Source organism: Sipha flava, unplaced genomic scaffold (genome assembly GCF_003268045.1).
Source record: "Sipha flava isolate LNK unplaced genomic scaffold, YSA_version1 76_pilon_pilon, whole genome shotgun sequence".
In the NCBI taxonomy this organism is placed as follows: domain Eukaryota; kingdom Metazoa; phylum Arthropoda; class Insecta; order Hemiptera; family Aphididae; genus Sipha; species Sipha flava.
Window position 1 is genome coordinate 2,427 of NW_020273616.1, and position 22,241 is coordinate 24,667.

A 22,241-nucleotide genomic window follows, 5' to 3' on the forward strand; every position below is an offset into this window, starting at 1 on the left:
ATAGTTATTATATACAATGCACCGATTCGAATACCCAGTTAATATTATTAATATGATGTTAATTTTTGTAAGAATTTCTATTTTTAATTTTTGTAGGTAATATTTGTTTTGTATGAATAATGTTAGAACTTTTAATAAAATAAAATACTAAAGAACAAAAACGTCGTGTGAAGAGCTCCTAGAGCTACTAATAAGTCTTAGACTAAAAAAAATATAACTGAAACCTGTTCAGAAAGAGTTTGAGATTTAATTTTTTTGTAATTTAGTAACCGGTTTCAACAGTAAGGTATTCACTCCAGGTCGGCACTTCAAGATATATCGTTATCAATCATTACGTAACCACCAATCGTGATATACACGTGAAAATAATTTTAAAATTAACTATTAAATATAACGATTATAATATTGAGTGTGAATAGTGACTTTCTTGAAAATAATAATAATAATATACTATTATTAATTAATCTTCCACATCAAGAATTTGGAAAAATTATTTTAACGAAAATGTTATTTTATTCGTTTTTTAATTCACTGTAATTATCAAGACAAGTTTTCAATCAACGGATACTCACGTGGATGTTTTAATAACGGTGAGTGACAACTGACAATACTTTATGAATGTCTTATAATATTATTTATTTATTATACTCACATAAATGTTTAAGAATTAACTGTACACTTTTACGTTTTTGGTCTACTAGTATCAACACAAATCCAACGCAACGTTAAGTCAATTGTATTCGCAGTAGTAAAACTAGGATTTGCAAATTTGTAAAAATATTAAAAAATTATCAAATTAAACCCTTGAGCTATAAGAACTACATAAATTTAAAATCAAAAATAATATAAAATTACAAACGATGACAAAATCAGTGAAAAATAAGAACGGTTCAGAAGAATTTACAATATCGCTTGAATTTGCAACAGAAAAACCAAATTTAAGTGGAGATTGGATGAATTTCTTTTTATTGATGTTACTATATATAATACAAGGTTTCCCAAAAGGCTTTGCTATTGGTTTCTCAATAATTTTACAAAGTAAAAAACTAGTGAACTATGAAGATCAAGTAAGTTGATATTACTTATTTAATTTATATTACTTCTTTATATTTTACTTCTTTATATTTTACTTCTTTATATTATACGATGGAAATAATAATTGAGATATTCATAATTCGTCTTGACCACGTGTTTTTAAATACATTTAGTATAGACACGAATTATATAATTATATGAATTATATTTACACTAACAAACCGGTTACATCGACGTACCGTAGGTGCATATTTTATTTTTAATGGTAAATTACAAGAAATATCAGGCTTTTCTAATAGTCTCAGACATTATAAGGACATGTTACTATTACGACCAGCTTTCTTTACTTCGGTGTGTAAAATTATAACTTGAAAAAATTAACCCAATTCAATGTTATGCAACATGCACACAGACATACATCTTCCAGGAATATATTTTCATTGTTTAAGATTAATAGAAACCACCGCCATATAGCGTATTGCAGGCGTGAAAAAATTTCGGTTTCAACAATTGTTTATGAGAATTCATTTATATTTCAGGCTGCACTAAGTATTGCATTATGGCCGCAGTGGATGAAAATATTATGGGCTCCAATTGTGGATGCGAGCTACATCCAATGGATAGGTAGACGGAAATGTTGGCTATTGCTTTTGCAATCATTTATGGGTAAGTAAATAATTAGGTATATTTTTTCAGTTGCTTACTTAAAGTTGCTCTATTTACTACTTATTTTTAATTATATTTAATTATTATTAGATACTTATTATTTACTATTTACGTAAATTACCGATGTATTATTGGGGGCGATTGTAAACTCCGCCAGAATATCGGTTAAAATAAAAGGGTAATAAAAGATCTAATGTAAACTCGGCCAGTTTTTATACTTTATATACAATGTGTTTCTTTTTAAAGGTAACACTAAATAATTCTGTCCAGTGAAATCAGATTGATATGCAGTTTTCGGGAAGACATAGAAAATACATAAATACACATTTCTTGATGATTTTTACGTTTTTGGATTTTTCAGTGTGTGCATGCGCAATACAACTTGCATTTTTTTAAATGACAGCAGATGTTTTGAATGCCAAATTTGGATAGACCGAATTTTTTAAGTTAATTTGGTCCTTTTTACCATAGCTCTAAAATCAAAATTGACTAAATGACAACGAATGAAAGTTACGATTAAAATTATTGAATTTTCCAACCATCATACTAGAATTTTATGAATTATTATGAAATTTCAAGTATTTATTTTTTTTTTTTGTATCCATAGGTTTGCAGACATTATTAAATAATTTTAATTTAATTTTGAGGAATTAATTAACATCAATTAGACGTAAATATTTAATTTACAGAGAAAAGATTAAACTAATTAACACAATTTTTATAATTTTAAAAATTTCTATTATTTATTTAGGTAAAAAATGTCTAATAACTATCTAATAAATTGTTCAAAATTTATTCCATCATTCTCCATGCATGATTGAAGTCGACGAATCACTTCTCTTTGAGTAGCTGCTAATATCTGTTCCTTTGTAAGTTCTGCACAAACATTTACGATTTTATTTCTAAGATATTGAACATTTAAAGGTGGAGTTGAATACACTACATTCTTCAAATGTCGCCACAAAAAAAAAATCTAATGGCGTGAGATCTGGAGATCTTGGTGGCCAAGCTGCTCTGTATATACCCATCCATCGATTGCCAAATTTATTTTGTAAATACTCTCTTACAACAATTGCATTATGTGCAGGTGCTCCATCTTGTTGAAAAAATACATTATTTCTAATCTCTAATGGAATATCGTCCATGTATGTAGGTAAAACATCGGTTAAAAACTCCAAGTATCTTCTCTCAGTAAGTATACCATCGTAAAAATACGAGCCGAGAAGTCTCCCATCGAGTAGCCCACACCAAACGTTACTTCCCCAAACTGTTTGGTGATTTGTATCAGTCGTCCAATATGGATTGTGATCAGCCCAATACTGGTTATTTTTTTTATTAATTATACCGTTGTTAATAAACGTAGATTTGTCGGTCCAACAGATAAATCGTAAAAAATCGGGATCATCGTGTAATTGCACCATAAACCATGCAATAAGTGTAAGTCTACTATTAGAATCACCTGATACCATCTTTTGTACTAAATCAAGCCTATACGGGTGTAGTTTATTTTTTTTTCAAAATTGTCTAAACTTTTTTAATAAATATTCCAATTTCGTTGCTTAAATGCCTAATCGAAGATCGAGGGTTTAATTGAACATATGCTAATACCTGCAATTCTTCCTGTATGTTTGCCTCTCCAATCACTTGTCTTTGATTTCGTCGATTATTACCTTGTCTTGCAGGTAGCTCACACTATTTCTCAAAGACAATTCAATTCGGACAAAGTAATTGTGTGGAGGGTGATATCGTTCAGGATATTGATCTGCATAAAGTCTAACGGCATTTCGTGAATTACGCTGACATTCACCATAAACTAAAAGCATATACACTTTTTCGTTGTTACTTGGCATTTTTAAATTTTAATGAAATACCTACGTGCATTACATACGAATTTAAAACTTGTAATTACTTTTAACAACTACATTTAAACAAATGCTATAATTAATCAGTTATAATAAATTATTATTGTCAAATTTATACGAACTTTAAGATAATATCATTCTTAGCACACGATAAATAAATGTGGTTTATTTTAGTAAAGGCTACAAATAAAATAATCATAGAGATTACAAGTAACTACCCACATGTATCACGAAAAATAACAATAAATGATAAAAATAATAATTTAAATTGAAAATTTAATAATAGAAGATTTCAAATTTCATAATAATTCATAAAATTCTAGTATGATGGTTGAAAAATTCAATAATTTTAATAGTAACTTTAATTCGTTGTCATTTAGTCAAATTTGATTTTAGAGCTATGGTAAAAAGAACCAAATTAACTTAAAAAATTCGGTCTATCCAAATTTGGCATTCAAAACACCTGCTGCCATTTAAAAAAATGCAAGTTGTATTGCGCATGCACACACTGAAAAATCCAAAAATGTAAAAATCATCAAGAAATGTGTATTTATGTATTCCCTATCTCTTCCCGAAAACCGCATATCAATCTGATATCACTGGACAGAATTATTTAGTGTTTCCTTTAAAAAGAAACACACTGTATAGTCATCTAAGAAATTAATTTTATTAAAGTCAACCGAATCTTCATATTTTTAGTAAAGTTCTTACCGAATTTCAAATCCATACTTATATAAAACTAAATGGCATATCTCAAGTAAATAAGCTAAAAATTCGAAAAAAAAAATGACAGTGTTACAGGATTCTCTAAATGGGTACTTTAATAGAGTAATACAAGACTAATGCCCGGTTGCATGAAAACAGTTCAATAAAATGTTGGGCTGATAATATATCGATTGTAAAATAATAGAAGTTAAAGAACAGATTGCGTTTCATGAAAGTATTGTAAATTGTATCAAATAATCAGGTTACAACCAATTATCTGGTATTAAATTTAAAATGTCTTGAAACAATAATATGAAATAAAATAAAATTAATAATTATTCAAAATTGAATAAATAACAATAATTTCAAGTGATAATACATTTTAAATTAAATGATAAGGAATCTTAAATGGTTCTGCAAATATGACAGATCCGAAATCGGACATATACTTTATCGAGTTGATAACGCTTTATTAGTCATTATCAATTTTAAAAAACTATTTTATTTTTACAGAACCGATAAGTGGATATTTCTAAAATATCATCAATAGGTATGTAAATTTATAAAATGGCTTGAATATTTTGTAATTTAAATAAAATTAACTTTTGATAAATATAAAAAAAATATTAACGTTTTTCCTTTTTTTCTTTCTTTGTTAAATCAATATGAAATATTTAAACAGTGGCGCAACCAGAGGGGTGGACTCCAGGTCTGGACCCCCCCCCCTTGGTACGTATAATAGTATATTAATATCACATTCTATATATATATATATATATATTATAATTTTTTATTATTTGTATATTAGTTTATTTTGTCAAACCCCCCCCCATGAAAAATTCCTGATTGCGCTACTGTATTTAAATATAGACCATCAATCAAATATTACAATTAAAAAAAATCCACTCCAATATTTGCTCTAGATTAAAAGTTTTAGTGACGGACTTTCCAATTAATTAACATAATTTGCTGTAATAATAAATTATCTGATCCAAGCTAATTATGTATTGAATGCCATGTCTACATCAGTGGTTTTCAACCTGAGGACCGACAAAGATAGTTCGAGATTCCCAAAAATAATGAACAAAATGGTTATTCATATCAAAATGTATTAGTTTAAAAATCAATCTAATAATTACGAATGTAACATAACTTAATGAATAAAATAGCATGTAACGTAATGTTATCTGATAACAAATCATTAACTATAAGCAATTATAGTTATCGATCTTAGTTGGATTTTTGATTATTTTTACACTCGTACTGTATATGTGTATTCAGTGCCGCAATAATCGGGTGTGTTGCATGTGTCTAACACACGGGCCTATGGCCCCAGGCTATAATAGGGCCCAATGATAATATTTGAAAAATAAGTAGAAAGCAAGAAAATAAAACTACTTTGTAATAATAATTATTAATGGAAATTGAATAATGATTGATTTTGTTTTGCACACATTATCGTACGTCAACGTTTCTTTTACGACCTGTATAATCGACATTCAAAATAGTTTGGTTACAATTGATTAAAGGTACGGTTTCTCTACAGAGTCCGAATTCGGGGGAGGGGGCATTTATTTAATTTACACACGGGCCCAAGTTAGTGTAATTTCAGCCAGGGGTGGCTCCAGGGGAGGGGCTATGAGCCAAGGTCCCTCAAGCCCGTACCGTATTTATAAAAAAATTTATATTATAATATGGACTATCTCATACGACACACACAAGTATGTAGATAAAGCAATAGAGGTATGACGGTTGAAAGGAATTTCTCCACACTTCGGAGACTAAAATTCTGGCTTTGTTCAAGCATGACTGAAGATAAACTATCAGCATTATGTCTAATTGATGTATATCATAAAGTAGATATTCTAGATCGAATAGATCTATTATTGATATTTTTGCCAATTTTCAAAATAGAAGTCTTGATATTGTGTTGTAAAAATTGTTATTTTTTTTTTGTTATAAGATTTTGTAAATTATTATTCCCCCCCCCCCCCTAACCAAGGCTCTGGAGCCGCTCATGGTTGCAACAATGCGTGTATTTCAATACTTAATAATCAGTTTGATTAAAAAACTAGATTTAAAACTAGCAGTTTCTAATATAAAACCCAATATAGAAACTATAGTTTCAAAAAAAGAAGCATAAGTTTCCAATTAAAACAATAAAATTGATTACATACATTTTCATATTATTTATTTTTTTTACATTTATTTTATTTATTTAAGTACCTATACGTTTAAAAACTATTCATATTCTATTGTTTATTATTTGTAGGGATCGCATTAAAAAAATAAAAATAAAAATTTATATGACCACATTACATAAATTAAAAATTCTTTACATTTTCACAGGATCCATGATGATCTTCATGGCCAAAAACATCGATGATTGGCTACCTGAAACAGGAAAACCAAACCTCAAAATGCTAACAACAATAATTTTCATTATTAACATTTTGTCGGCAACTCAAGATATCGTTGTTGATGGTTGGGCATTGACGATGTTGAAAAAGTAAGGATCGTTATAAACATATTTTATCGACAAAACATAATACCGCTAATTTGACCTTTCAATGATTACATAGTTTCCACCTTATCCAGTACCAGAAACCACTAATTCCATTTCCGATAAACGTTGAAATTATCCCCTCCATAGGATGTTACATAACTTAATGGATTCCAACTCCCATCAAAAACGTAATCCTAAGGCTGTAATAATGTTTTGCATATCCAATATGCATATTTTGTAGAAACTGACTGTTATTTAAATGTTCATGTTTACTTACTGAAACAAATGAATAATGCTACGAAAATTCTCGGTTATATATTTATATTTTTGTTTCAACAGAAAGAACGTGAGTTACTGTTCGACGTGCAATATAATAGGTATCATCACTGGCATGTTTGTGTCTTCTATTTGTTTCGTTCTACTAGTGTCGGAAGACTTCAGCAATAAATATTTTCAAATAACGCCCGGCGCTGGAGGGCTAATTACTATAAAAAGTACAGAAACCAAAATAAACTTATTTGCTTGACATACATGAAAATTTATGAACGTTCACAAACTAACAATGCACTTATATCCATGGGAATGGGGAGTCAGTACCGTCCTAAGAATTCTTAGGGTCTGTGGCAAATTAATACAGGGGCCACTCAATCACATCACAATAATATACGAGAAAAACCAAAAATAATGCGCAACAGGTTTGCAAACTGTTGGTAAATATAGTTTTCCAAATCTCAACCAATCATCGTCATATAAATGCATCGTTACAATGAATTACCGGTTTCTGCATTTAATTTAAAATAACATTTATTCATATATTTGACTATTTAGAAATTAGAATAACTGAAAATATAGTCTGTATAATAGCACTTAAATATAAATTTAAGTTAATTTTATTTAATTCAAAAAATAGTTTAGAAATAATATACTAATATCATTAATCTCTCTAATGAAAAATACTGAGCATTTTTAAATAAACTGGACTTTAAGGGGCCCCTCTTTAAATTTCATAGTCTGTGGCCTGGGACAAAATTGTACCGCATATAAACTGTGGGTATAAAAGTAATTAAGGAATTCTGATTAAACCAATGTTATATAACATTTTTTCCAAGCAATAAAATAGTTTTATTTGTAGACGTTTAACAAAATTTAACAATATATTTTAAAATTTAGACTATATTTTTTATTTTTTTTATGCATCTATATATTTAATTAAATGTATATGCCGTTTTGTATTTTTACAGCTTTTATCTATACGTGGGGCATCTTCATACTAATCATTACATTACTGATCGGAGTATTCAAAAAAGAAAAGAATGTCAAATTGGAAGAGAACTATGTGAAACTAAACGTAGTTCAAAATTATAAACTATTATGGAAAATTTTAAAGCTATCTCGGGTTAGAATATTGGCTGTGGCATTGATCACAATGAGGGTAAATATGACTATGCAGGCAAAAAACAAAATAAATCTTTAAACTAATCGACTGACTCATATCTACCTGCAGTTAAAATATATAAATATATAAATTTTAATTTCGGTCCCAAAGTGTTTAAGTAAATTTTTATTTCATTCCAATAATAAATCATTTTATGTTGTAAATTAATATTATGTTATTACTGTGTTAATATACTCGTAGATTGGATATATTTCAATGGAGAATACTGTCTCGAATTTGAAATTAATCGACGCTGGAATATCTAAAGATGATATGATGATGGTTGGTGTATTAAATTATGCTATATCATTGTCAACGCCATTCTTCACGTCCAAATATATTACAAGCTCAAAACCAATGAGTTACTATCTGAAAATTATGCCTTTCAAGTAAATGAGACCTATTCAATTACAGTATTTGACAAATATAAATTGTGTTACATGGATCATTTTTTAATGATTCTACATTTTTTTTTAATTTATTCATAAAAATACCCGTAATGTTATTTATATACTTGTGTAAATTTTAATATCACTTAGATTCGATTTTTAATCAGACAGAAAATATTAAATAAATGCAAAAAAATATAGACATCATTAAAAAAAAATTGTAAATTTTATATAACTGCTGTGCTAAATTGTCTTTCTTATTAAATTTTAGACTTTATGAACTTATTAATATCTTAGTTTAATCATTGAATATAATATTTTAATCTGATGGAATATTGTATCAAATACAACCAATTGTTTTAGATTACTTTGGGCTATCACTTATGCCGCATTAATTTATTTAACACCAAATTTAATTCGAAAAAATGAAGTCATTGATGTGCCAATATATTACTATGTTATATTAGGATCAATTATTTTTATAAATGAAGTAAGTTTTTAAGTATTATTTACATTTACTTGTAATTTAATTTAGATTTAAATTTGTACTACCAATTTTTACTGCAGTTTAGTTATAAAAAAAGGACAAGTATTTTATTTTTACTTCATAAGATCATGAATATTTTTGATTATTATTTTTATTTATTTCAACCAAATCAATTGCAATTAAAAACAATAAATTACATTAATAATAACTGATACGTATATATCAACTGATCTATAGCTCGTAAATGGTACACGAACAATTTTCTATATTATTAGTACCTATAGAAATAATAGTTTGTCAACCATAAACTTTAATAATAATTACTTTTATAATTTATCTATACTTTCCAAACCCTAATCATAAAAAATAAAGTAACTATATATTTATTCCTGGATGATTTTGTTACACGAAGTATTGATGATAATTATAAGTTATAATTTATAACTATTCGATGGAGCTTAATGTTCTATTTAAGTTTCTGTGAGATCTAGATCCTAAGTTCATTATATTGTTTTTTCATCCTGTTCAATCAAGCCTGATGTTCCATTTCTGTAGCTGATACCCTATTTTGTAGCCCAAACATTTCAGAGAATCGATATGTCTTATGACTAGGGCTAAGAACTTCATGCCCTTAAAAACCTAAAAATATATATGCATTTATGCCCTAAAGAATCAGTAAATATGCTATAAAAATATGCATTTAAAAAAATGTATATTTGTAATAATGAATTAATTAAAAACATTTAATTAATAATAAATAATAATAATATTTTAGATATGATAGATATGATGATCTGAGATAATTATTTTCTTTTTTTCAAATTTGTTTTCATCTTATATTGAGTTTTTGTCTAAAACAACAAACTTAAAATTGTTTTAAAAATAAATTAAATAAATAAATTTAAAACATTTTTTCTACTTTTAATATAGTACTAATTACCTTGAGCATTAAATTGGACTATAAGATATTTTCTTAAATTGGAAAATTTAAATGACCGCCTATTATCAGCCAAAATATTTTTATATTTAGAAAAGAAACGTTCTACGTCTACGGAACTTATTGGTGCAAATTTAAAAAAATGGTAGGTAACTACTACTAATATCTGCAGGCAATCCGTCCATAGATTAATTTTTTTCCATTTAAAATTTTCGTTATTTTTTGTAGTTGATAAAATCCAACCTTTTTTTCCAAAACTTTTTTAATTTTGTGATAAATTGCTTTAGCTTGTGTAGATCCTTTAATTTTTGTAGAATGTATATTTTCTTTTGTAGTTTTAATTATTTTAATGAATTCAGTTAGTGCCACACCTTGGATTTCAAGTCGAGTGATAGATGAAGAAATAAATCCATAATTTTTTTATAAAATTAAAAAACTTACTCCTTCATATAAATAACTGTCAAATATGCACTTATACAGTGAAAAATTGTCAAATATGCATTTATAAATAAAAAACGATCAAATATGCAAAATATGCAACTATAAATTTTAAATATAAACTTGTATTACTACGAAACAAATTTCTATATTACTTAGCTATGTTTTTGATGATTATTTAAAAACATGCGAACTCCTAGAAATCTCGAACCCTACCTATGACATTCCCTATATTTAGGGTTGCCATACGTCCCAGAAAACCGGGATTGTTACCGGTTTTGAACTTCGTGTCCCGGTGTCCCGAAAAATGTTTTCGGAGCGTCCATATGTCCCGGGTTGGTATCCGGACATTTCACCGCAATTAATTCACTGCGTGACTATTCACCGTCAACATTTCACCGCATTTAAAACTCACCACGTGCACAATTCATCGTATATATATATATATATACATTTTTTATATGATGGTGAACTGTTATTCTTATTTAGCAGAAAACATTTCAAAATCAAACAATTCTGTCGAAGTTTTGCATAATAGTTTTTCATCCACATTAAATGTAATTTATCCTAGTATTTGGAAGTGTATTGAGACGTTTAAAAAATAAATCATTAAATGAAATCCATGTTAAACAGTTTATAGTCAGGCAATCTATGGGTGTTAAAAGAAAATACAAAGACTTTGCTGAAAAGTTAAAAAATGTGCGTGATAACTAACATAATAGAATAACAGAAGATTACTTAAGAGGGCATATCCCATTATTTTTAGTTAATTGTTTGATTATTTATATAGGTAGTAATTTATAGTACCTAATATTTTTTTTTTTTTTTTGAACAGTATGTAAATGTATTTACATAAACTAATTTATATTTTTAATTAAATTAACAATAATTATACTAGTTATTATTTATTTCCACGATGAATTGGAACTAGTAAATTGTACATACCGTGAATTGTAAATACGGTGAATTATTCGCGATCCTCCCGGGTTAGACATTTAGAGGAAATGTAGTATTGTTTAATTTTTAATTTCGACCATTTTATCACAAAGTACATTTTTAATTGTAATCGATTGACAATATTAAATAAAAACATAATTTGTAATTTATACATATAAATATATAATGTATTTTATTTTACAAAAATATTTTTAAATATTATATTTCCGGCCATTAATGGTCCTCTTCAGTGGCGTATACATAACTTTTGTATGGGGTAGGGATAAATTGTAAACAAATCATTATTTTTTTTTTTTTACGTTTCTAACGCCCTCACACTAAGAACTAAATTTTATAACATTTAAAAAAGGCCTAAGGGACCTGATCCCCACATCCCCTCCCCCAATGTATACGCCACTGTTCCGCTCAATACATATATTAAGTTATATAAAATGTATATTACTAAATAATGTGTTTGTTTTGTCCCGGTATCGCCTTATAAATGTATGGCAACCCTACCTATATCCCAGGGGAGGCCAAACGGTCAACGCGATCAACTGGTCGATCGCGGACGATTTCAGAGTCGATCGTTAGAATTTATTTTTAGGCCACGTGCACGAAAATGAATAGTGATGGTTATGAACAAATTGTCGATAAATTTTATCTATATAGTTTTTATCTTTTATTCTAGTTTATAAAAAAATTTTCCAAGAAAGTCGATCTTCAAAGGTGAAGTATATTTTTAGTAAATCGTGGCCGAAAAAAGTTTAGCCGTCCTTGCTATATCCCAATGAATGTATTGATGTAACTTATACTGAAATTAATGCAACTATATGGACGCTTATTTATAAGTTATAAAATACATAGGTTATTATTATAATATACCGTGATTAATCTTCCTTATAACAGACCAAAATCAAATATATAACAATTGTATTTATATAATTGTTTTTACATTTCAAAAACTGTCTGATAATGAACATAATATCAATGTTTTTTTTGTTTAAATCATATACCTTCTTTGATTTATATATTAAGGTGTTAGCAGATTTTTAAATACGTTTATGAATACATAAATCAAATGTTTCATTTAATCCTATATTTATGTATATTTAGAATATATTTTTGAATATTTTTACAAATAAATAGTTTAAAAACAATTTTCTATGTTTCTAGATTATGAGTGTCTTAATGATGTTACTTGTGTTCTCATTGTTTTGTCGAATAAGTGATCCCCGTTTTGGTGGTACATATATGACATTATTCAACACTTTATATTTTTTGGGATATCTGGTTTCAAATACTGTAGTTTTGAAACTGATTGCTATATTCACTTTTAGCGAATGCTCAAATGAAATGAATAATAATTGTTCTACGGCAGACTTGAAAAACGTAAGACATTCATAAACACTAATAAGTAATAAGTATAGTCCAGATATATATTCTATTAAAATGCTTAATATCTGATAGTAATATTCTAAAAACCTACAAATATTCTTATATTCTATTAAAAACCATAAAAACATGTAAAAAATAATCAATGAACATAAATTAATGAAATTAACAATAATTAAATGCTTTAAAATGCAATTTTTTATTATTATTTAATATCTAACAATATTCCTTAATTATTTAATTATTTGCCAGAATTGTAAGTAAGCTACCATGTTTTATAATGGAGACTTAATAGTACTTTTATACGTTCTTTTTTTAATAAAAATTATTCAAACAATATTTTTTTCGAGTTTTAATACTAAAATTAACCCAAAATAATATATAAAAAAAAACATATAAATATGGACTATAGAAGTAAGTAATAATTAATTAAGGTAGTTGTCAATTTTTTTTTATTTGTTATGAATGTAATACATTATATTTTTGATGATAAATATAATAATAATAAATCATTTTCTTTTTTTCTAGTTATGCAAAACGATTGAAGGAAATTGTGAAGTATACATTGATGGCTACTATACAATAATTGTTTTAAATATGGTCATTGGATTTATTTGGTACATTGTTTTTAGAAAAACACTAATAGAATATGAATCTTTGAATCAGTCTCAATGGTTGATTAATGTTAAACAATATAAAACTACAAAGTTAAATGATAATCGATCAATATCTTTATAGTGATTACAATTAATTTATTATTATTAATTATTAATTTATGAAAATTGTAAATTAATACATATTAATAAATATTTGATAGTAAACTTTTGCAATATTTTCCCAAAAATCACTGTTCAAAATTAATGAAGAATGTAGATTGAGTAGGTATAGTAGTATTGAATAATAGTGATGTAATGGTATTGATTTATATAAATTAATTTACCAACTAGGTTTATAAACGTAATAACTGATTACTAATTTTGTTACACTAATGTCAAAACAAATTAAACAGAATTCGATCTTGTAAAAATTGTTAAAAAATATACTCAAGAGTGTTAAAATAACTCAATTACATCAAAAAATTATATAAAATTAACATTTTATTGAACTAAGATATGTAAAGTCTATAATTTAGGAATTTTTTCAAAACAATTCAAATTAAAAATATATTGAACATCAGAACACATAAAGAAATGCACTCACATTTCACAGCCTGGCACAAATTAAAATAATACTGAGATAGTACCAAAGAGACAAGACATATCAAAGGTTGAAAATATCTTATATTTCCATTCTACATTTCTGCTGATTTTAATATATTATATATTCATAGATTAGACTTATAACAAAAAAAAATTTAATTTTTACCTTCAAAAGTAGAATATATGCAAATGTATACAATGCACAAAATACAAAATAAAATGTATACTTTTAAATTCTGTATGATATTAATTAAATTTTTATAAAGACAAGCTTTGAGTACCAACATTGGAAAAAATATGCAATTCTGAGCCTTAGTAATAACCATTATCTATGTCTTGTCAAGTTATGGGCTAAGGAGTACTGATTTGAGGCTTATTTATTTAAAATTAGTTGTTGAAAAATAGTCTTATGAACTACCAGGATTATAAAAGCCAGTTAGGTATAGGACACCTTTATCAAACCCATAATTAAATAATTGATGCATTTCTAACTTGAATATTAAGATAATATCAGACAATATTACCAGCATTTTTATAATTAAATTTCCCAATAAACTTTTATGGTGATTCCCTTCATTAGCCTCATTTTGGTCAATTTTACTAAATTCAAAGGCTAAATCCACGTTAGATTTTCATTTCTAGTACTAGAACTTCAAAATAACTTTAATACTATACTAAATAAATAAAAATATTAATTATAGTGGTGGTTCTTAGTACCTAATGCTTTGATGCATCATCTAATATAATTTGAATAGTAAATTCCAATAATTGTTTAAAAAAAACAGAACAAATATAATGTAACTTGTACTCCAATAACCAAATAATATATTAATATTAAATATTATTTATTAAAACTAAAGTAAATATTGAAAATTAAATTCAATTTATTAATTAATATTATTTATGACATTCAAATTTACTGAATAAAAACAAAATGTAAACCTCAATTATACATTGTAAATTCTTACAACCAGAAATAACAAAATCTTTTACTCATACACTTCCATTACATCATCTTCATAAATATACAAATCTTCCATCATTTCCTCAAGACTGATTTTTGGTGCATCATCATCATCTTCTATAACAGACTCATTGTCAGCATCTGGATTTTTATAAATATTAATATTTTGTCGCAAATCTTTGTCTTCTTCTAAATCATCCATAAATTCATCCATATCACTAAACAGACATAAATATTAATACAATTTGAAAATATAAATATATTATTAATAAAAATACTAACTTATTATCGCTTTCTAAGTTGTTGTCTGTATCTGTGGTCATTCGTTTTAATTTCCAGTTACGTCTGCGATGCCTTGAACGATCAGGATAATTTTTCTTGATAAGTATAACATCAGGTAATGAAGTTTTAGACAACTTATCAAAATTACTATCATTAACATTACTATCTGCAATAGCATAACCTAATACAGTGTCCATTGGCTTGAGGACATGTCCTAAGTGTGTTCGACAATGAATAGAATCTGTTGTCAATCCTAAGTCACAGGATCTAACTACCCATACATCAGCTAACATGTGCTACACAACAAACAACAAAATTTGTTATTAATACATTTTTATTTTAATATAAAAAATGTAATATATTAAAAAATTTTATCAGAACTTACAATAAATCTAAAAAGCTATAATAATATATAATTTGACATTTAAAACAATACTAAAAACAAAATATTATTTCTTGATTTTTAAAAAATATAAGCAGAAAAAATCAATGTTAAGTATTGAATATTATTTTTACATTTCAAGGATAAATTAATTTGTAAAACAATTATAAGAATCAGAGCACTAACTGGGGTCAGGTGAGCGATAATATAAAATAATTAACTTATTTTAGGAAATATTATTTCTTGTTTTTCTAGAAACCAAATTACAATTTTTCAGATTTTTCCAAATCGTATTATACATATTAAAAGCTGCGAGTGTGACAACCCTACAACCTAGGAGGCATTGCTTCAGTTCTGCCTCAGGATAAAAAATGGCTTGGTACAGTTCTGATAAGAATAGATAAATAAATAATGATTATGAATAAGCTTAGGTACTTATAGCATTTGCATACTTTTGTTAATTATTGTACAAAAATAGCAGAATGTGAAATAAATTCATTTCTCATTGCCATGATATCAGATCTAAAATTTGAGTGTGCATATTTTTGCATATTTAATAAATATAGCAAGAATATGCTTATTTTAAAATTATTTTGCATATTTTGACAATTTTTCAATTTTTAAACTTAAAACTATAGATACATATATGGTATATATATATATATACATATACATATACATATTTGAACCGATCGAAAAAAAATATATATGCTATCTACAAACTACCACTTATAATTTTTGTGTAGTATTACGTGCCGTCAAGTCAACCGTGAAGAGTAGATGTTTGAGGATATGTTATTTAATAATTTAAAGACTTTGAATATTATTATATATATATTTTTTACTGTTCATTAACGAATTATTCTGAGTCCAAAAAACTTTATGTATTGAAATTATTCTAAGTATAAGATTTGACATTTAAAACTGGCGTGAAGGTGCTTGCTCGGACTGGACTAAAACACCTCTGAATAATGGCCTATTCCCAACCCCTTTATATACTATGGTTCTGTGGGAATCCATCTGTATGGCATTGTGACCTTAATCTCCCGACTCGGACCTGGTCTGAGTAATCCGACAGGCGGGCCTCGTCCACTTGGATTCTTACATATACCCCGTTAATTCAGTATATCGACCTGGACCTAGTTTGCGTACTTAAAATATTTCCCTCATCGGCAAGTTAGCCTAATCGATTGAAAATGTCTCGGCTCGGTCCTGGTTTTACGTTAAACTAATCCCCCGTTGGCCTCGTTGACTATAACTACTTTCTTACATTCCATTTCTTAACTGGTTCTGGTATTTCTTAAAAGACGACGCACCCTCATGTTATTCACACCTGTATGTAATATATGCTGTATTATGTGATGCTCCCCTGTGATGACCTACATTATATATATATCTGTAAGAATCGTAAAGACCTACATGTATGTATGTCCATAACAGTAGGTATAAATAATCTTTTAAACCCGTATCGAATGTTTATAGAGATCAAATAAGCAATATCCAATAATAGATATTATTTTATTAAATAATTTAGAATACTTGTTCAGTGTTCGTTATAATATAAATTCTAATAAAATAAATATTTAATTTGACCACATATTTATTATACTTATTTTTTTTGAGCATATCTTAGCGCATATACGGTTATTTTTAGATGCATATTTTAGAGCATATTTGGTCATTTTTTGGTACATATTTGGGTATTTATAAGAGCTACAAGTCCTTAAGCCTAACTATAAGTGATTTACAGCTCTCTTACTGGTAGTGTTTACAAGACAATTATGTTCAACTTAATACTTGAAAATCAAAATAAAATCTCCAATTTTGTTAAATATATCTTTGATATATAAGATATAAAAAAACAGGTTTTTTTTATTGTAGTTTACTCTAATTTTTGTCATTCATACTACTGAAATAAAATAATAAAATATTGATGATAATGAAAATTACAAAAATATACCTATAATACACCTCACTACCTATAAATTTTAAATTAAGCTTTGATCGAACATCCATTTTGATGTTTCTATCAAGATTCCAAAATTTTAAAATTATTTTAATATGGCAGCATTTATTTGGTCTTCTTTCATATTAAATGTCAATTGAATTTTGTTTTTTAAATATTTTATATAAATAGGTGGGTCCACATAGCCAAAAATTAAACCCAATTAAACATAATTAAAATTTCATCAATACCAGATTTTTCATAAATATTAAACTTCAACATACTAAAATTTTGCCAATTTTGTAATTAGAAAAAAAAACTTTGTATACAACAATTATTTTAAAAAAATACTGTACTCGGATATGTAGAAAAAATATGGTGTTACAATTTAAAAATAGTATGTTGTACTGCACATTCATATATAGTCCTGGTCAAAAATTTTAAATTTGGTTGAAATTGTGTATTTTGATACTCTCTTTCCTTCCTAGAAAACCCCATTTCAATGCAAGATCATTAAATGTTTCATTAAATATTTAATGATACCTTTAGGGTTAACACACCGTGTTATGTGTAATGTTATGTGTATACAGTGGATTTCCTTAATATGAACATGTTGGAACCAATCCCAAGTGCCTACATTAAGTGGATGGCCATATAAACCAAATTTAGTTCAAAAAGACCAACATTTTTAATATCGAAAAGTTTTTATTTTACATATGTAAGCCATAAAATTGGAAAAAATTTTCAATTAAATGAATAGATAAATAAATATTCAAAATAGTAATGAATAATATAATTTGGAATGCATCATTTTTCAGCAATATTACATTGTTAAGTGCTTGAAGGAAGAGACTTCACTTTATCCAAATTATGATATTGTCTTTAATGAAAAGATCTTTTTGAGATATAGTCGAAAACTTTCGCATTCACATTGAAATTCTAGGTAAAATTGAAATGATTGTTGTCAGGTTAAGGAAAGAAAACTACAATTTTATGGCTTAATTTTTAATTTTTTTTTTTTTTAATATTGCTCTAAGTAACACTACATTCAATTAAGCTCACAACAAAATCTCATAAATACAACGAAACCCAATTGTATTAGTTACATATTATAATGCTATATAATATAAATATTGCGAACATAAACCGGATTAACTGCCCATATTTTACAGTTTTTTTACCTTGCTAGATATACATTAGATTTGGGACCAGAACATTTTTCCCATATTAGACGGAATCGACTGTATATTTTATTAACTATGAGTTTAATTTCACATACTTTGTATGAAATTTGGCCTTGTCCTGGAAATTGTACTCTATCTTTTTCCATAATTGGCTCAATATCCATTACAGTATATTCTGTTAATTGTTTACTTTTAAATATACTCTGAAAACTATCTCTCCAATATGATGCACCATTTACTTCTGCCACTAAAATATATAAAAACATTAATTAATTTAATTCAACAGGTAGATGAAAGATTAATAAGTACATTGTGCAGTTGAAGGATCAATCAATTTGATGGAGTTTGTAACCCTATATACAATACATAAAGGACTGATTCCTCCTAGTTGCTGACTCACTTTTTTAGACAAGCAAACAACACTATCCTTCATAATAGGTACAATTTCTACACTGAAAAATACCAATAATCCAATAATTAATTGTAATCAACTTATAAGAGTCTTAAAGAGTAATATAATAAATGCAATGAAACTACAATACAAATATAAAAATGGAGACAGCATATTTTTTAATATCAAAATATTTACATATTTTATTTTTATAATCAATAAACAAATTTGAATAAATTTAATAAAAGTTCATTTAATTACAATTAAGAAAATATTAGAATATGAGAGACATCTAGGAAGATGAATAAACAAAAATAAATTGTCAAAAATGCAATCCAAATTGAATTATTACTAGGAACATAAATAATAAAAACATTATAAATTATCTGAAATTACCTGTATGTAAATTTGTAATTATAAACATTACTATGAATATCATGAGACAAAAGCTTTTTAGACTGCTGATATCTACATGGTAATACAGCAGACATAAAATCTACAAGCTTACGAGCTTGTGATTCAGTGGAATAATAAAAATCCAAGCCATCTAAAAAAAAAAAAAACATTAATACTCATTAATACTACAATATTTAAAAAAAACATTGACTTAATAATTTATACTTGATTCTGGCTTTATAGACAATGTATTTTGATGTGCTTTGTGTTTTAACATTAACTGTTCTAAGTAATAAAATGTTTTCTTATTATCAGACTTCTGTCTAACTTGAACCTATAAAAATAAATAAATTTGAAACTTCAAACAAATTAATTTAACATAAAAAAAACATGAGAAGAGAAAAAATGTTCTCACTTCAATATCTCAAATATATTCCAATTTCTCAATATTTTTTAAATTTTTTTTTTTTTCAGACATTCTTATATACTTACTAAGGCACGCCAAAAATCTTGAGCTTCAGACCGATGACAATCATCACACATTTGATTGGCAACAGTAAATTCAACTATAAATACTTGCTGCAATGTCATGCCACTCATAACTTCACCATGTACGGTAAGCTTTACCTAAAATTCAACTTAAATGTAATGATTGGTGTTTCCTTACTACTATTGACTAATGTAACCTTAATACGTTTGGAATGAGGTTCGGTCCAAATAAATCCAGCATCAACAAGTTTCACTTTATTTAAAGCTTTTAGCTTACGTAAGCAAAGACCCAACAGTTCTTTAGATTCAAGGGCACATGATATCCACTCAAATGGCGGTTGTAAATATCGTTCACAGTTACGACAAAATTGCAATGTCCCTTGCTTGGGTATGTCTTGTGTGATATCTACATGAGTACGAAGACACGACACACACATGTTGGCCGGATTCGGTTCCATAGTCACACCGCACTGGCAACATAGTCTAAGATACCAAAATGCATACGCTATTAAAGACCGCACATGAATGCGCAAACTATGCTGACTGCTGTTGTCGTCAAGATCGATAGAAATGAGAAGGAATACCAATACGTACATTTTAGCAACTGTTGCTGACACCGTGGTTGGCGCGTAATCCATTTTGACAGTGTCATCCATCAGATTTTATCAATTACAAATGGAACTATCGCTTCAAAGAACTCCGTTGAACGGTAACGAGCAGCGGTCGCCGATATCTTGCGAGTATGCAGAAGAGAAATGAGGAGAGAAGCGAACGTTTCTTTGGTCTGAATGGCATGTGCTTAAAACCCGCTATCAACTCGGACACGCAGTTGATAATAACTTGATTAGGAAAATAATATATGGGTCTGTCTATACCAGTGATGGCAAATCTATGGCACGCGAAAAGATTTTGTGGGCACGCGAAGTCTTACTATTATATATTATATAATATATAATATTATAGGACCTATAATATAATATAAATAATTAACAAAGCAATATTATTATAATTATTATTATTTATTATATATTATTAATATGTACTTAAACTAACATTTTTATACTAATACATTAATTATACAATCAAATTATAATATAACAAAATATAATATTTATAGTATTTTTTAAATTTTTTCATGGCACGCTCTATAAAAAAAAAAAAGTAATTTTGGGCACGCAGTATTCATAAGGTTTGCCATCCCTGGTCTATACGCACTCGATTAGACCAACACCGTCGTTATCATTTTGTTTTTATCAAAAGTAAAATTGTTATCATAATTATAATTTTATCATCAATTACAAATTTATAATAAATGAATTATTACATTATTTTATTTGTAACAATGTAATATTAAGATATAAATTCAAAATTATATTGTTAAATAATGTAGGCAGTCAAGTTGTTCTCAATATTTATTGTTTTCCCTGTATTTATTTATTTATAATTTAGACGTGCTTTTAATTTAATCTTTTAATATAAGAATAGGTAGGTATAGGAACATTGATGCGGCCTGCAATTAAAATTAATAGTTGAGGTTACAGTAGTACTATAAAGAATTTAAAATGTAATATAGGTGCCTAAACAATACATTACAATTCATTTAGCATACATTTTCACTAGTTTAAGTATACATTTTTTCCTATTTGTTTCAACTAATTTAAGTAATTGTTTAAACTTTCAATTTTTAAAAATGATAAAAAATTAACTTATTAAGTTTTGTTTATTTTATTGATTGGTTTGGAGGATGTACATTGCATAACAATTTTGGTTAACCTCTATGTGTTTGTTGTAATTAAATTGGGTTTTCATTCTAAAATTTTGAATTCTTATTTATTGGTGTGCTTTGTGAATTTTAAAATATGCTTTAATATACATATTGATGTACATATATTTGAATTACTAGATGAAAAAGGGTCGGAAAATGAAACCATTAACAAATGTCTGACATGCTAAAAAATTGAGGCAATAAATCTCAGTCGCCCTGGGACCCAAAAATTGTAGTTGTGACACTAGTCAAGCACATTTATAATACACTTACTACTGCTCAAAATATATATTCTCAGAACAAAATAAAAAAGTTAGAATTAGAACATACATTTCATGTAAAGAGTGAAGATGGTATATCTTAATATTACAATGTAACAAATAAAATAATGTAATTAATTTATTATAAATTTATAATTGATGATAAAATTATATTTATGATAACAATTTTATT

The 22,241-nt window shown here is 26.9% G+C and overlaps 2 protein-coding genes and 1 pseudogene across 2 annotated transcripts; 1 reads left to right on the forward strand and 2 right to left on the reverse strand.

Annotated features, from left to right (window-relative positions):
• The first annotated feature begins 461 nt into the window (after positions 1-461).
• LOC112692719 (acetyl-coenzyme A transporter 1-like) lies at positions 462-13,529 on the forward strand. Its single transcript, XM_025567474.1, has 10 exons — positions 462-590; positions 702-1,067; positions 1,575-1,701; positions 6,618-6,777; positions 7,114-7,268; positions 8,016-8,206; positions 8,411-8,598; positions 8,962-9,088; positions 12,573-12,788; positions 13,320-13,529. The coding sequence occupies exons 2-10, from the start codon at positions 861-863 to the stop codon at positions 13,527-13,529; spliced, it is 1,581 nt and encodes a 526-aa protein (XP_025423259.1). The 5' UTR covers positions 462-590; positions 702-860.
• Positions 2,471-3,560, reverse strand: LOC112692720 (annotated as a pseudogene).
• A 1,354-nt stretch (positions 13,530-14,883) lies between the features above and the next one.
• LOC112692758 (60S ribosomal export protein NMD3) lies at positions 14,884-20,979 on the reverse strand. The gene is made up of 9 exons (XM_025567547.1): positions 20,618-20,979; positions 20,221-20,506; positions 20,027-20,161; positions 19,760-19,868; positions 19,535-19,685; positions 19,057-19,199; positions 18,843-18,994; positions 15,237-15,532; positions 14,884-15,172 (listed from the first exon to the last, which is right to left on the reverse strand). Exons 1-9 carry the CDS (start codon positions 20,677-20,679, stop codon positions 14,980-14,982), a joined length of 1,527 nt encoding a protein of 508 aa, XP_025423332.1. The 5' UTR covers positions 20,680-20,979; the 3' UTR covers positions 14,884-14,979.
• Positions 20,980-22,241: the final 1,262 nt, after the last annotated feature.

Bases quoted from the DNA above. Each gene is read 5' to 3' on its own strand.
- LOC112692719 (XM_025567474.1), top strand. From the start codon at position 861: ATGACAAAATCAGTGAAAAATAAGAACGGTTCAGAAGAATTTACAATA. The intron at 7,269-8,015 runs GTACAGAAACCA...GTATTTTTACAG, and splicing joins AGGGCTAATTACTATAAAAA to CTTTTATCTATACGTGGGGC. The intron at 8,207-8,410 runs GTAAATATGACT...ATATACTCGTAG, and splicing joins TGGCATTGATCACAATGAGG to ATTGGATATATTTCAATGGA.
- LOC112692758 (XM_025567547.1), bottom strand. From the start codon at position 20,679: ATGGATGACACTGTCAAAATGGATTACGCGCCAACCACGGTGTCAGCA. The intron at 20,507-20,617 runs GTACGTATTGGT...TTGGTATCTTAG, and splicing joins TCAGCAACAGTTGCTAAAAT to ACTATGTTGCCAGTGCGGTG. The intron at 19,686-19,759 runs GTATAAATTATT...TTTTTTTTTTAG, and splicing joins GTCTATAAAGCCAGAATCAA to ATGGCTTGGATTTTTATTAT.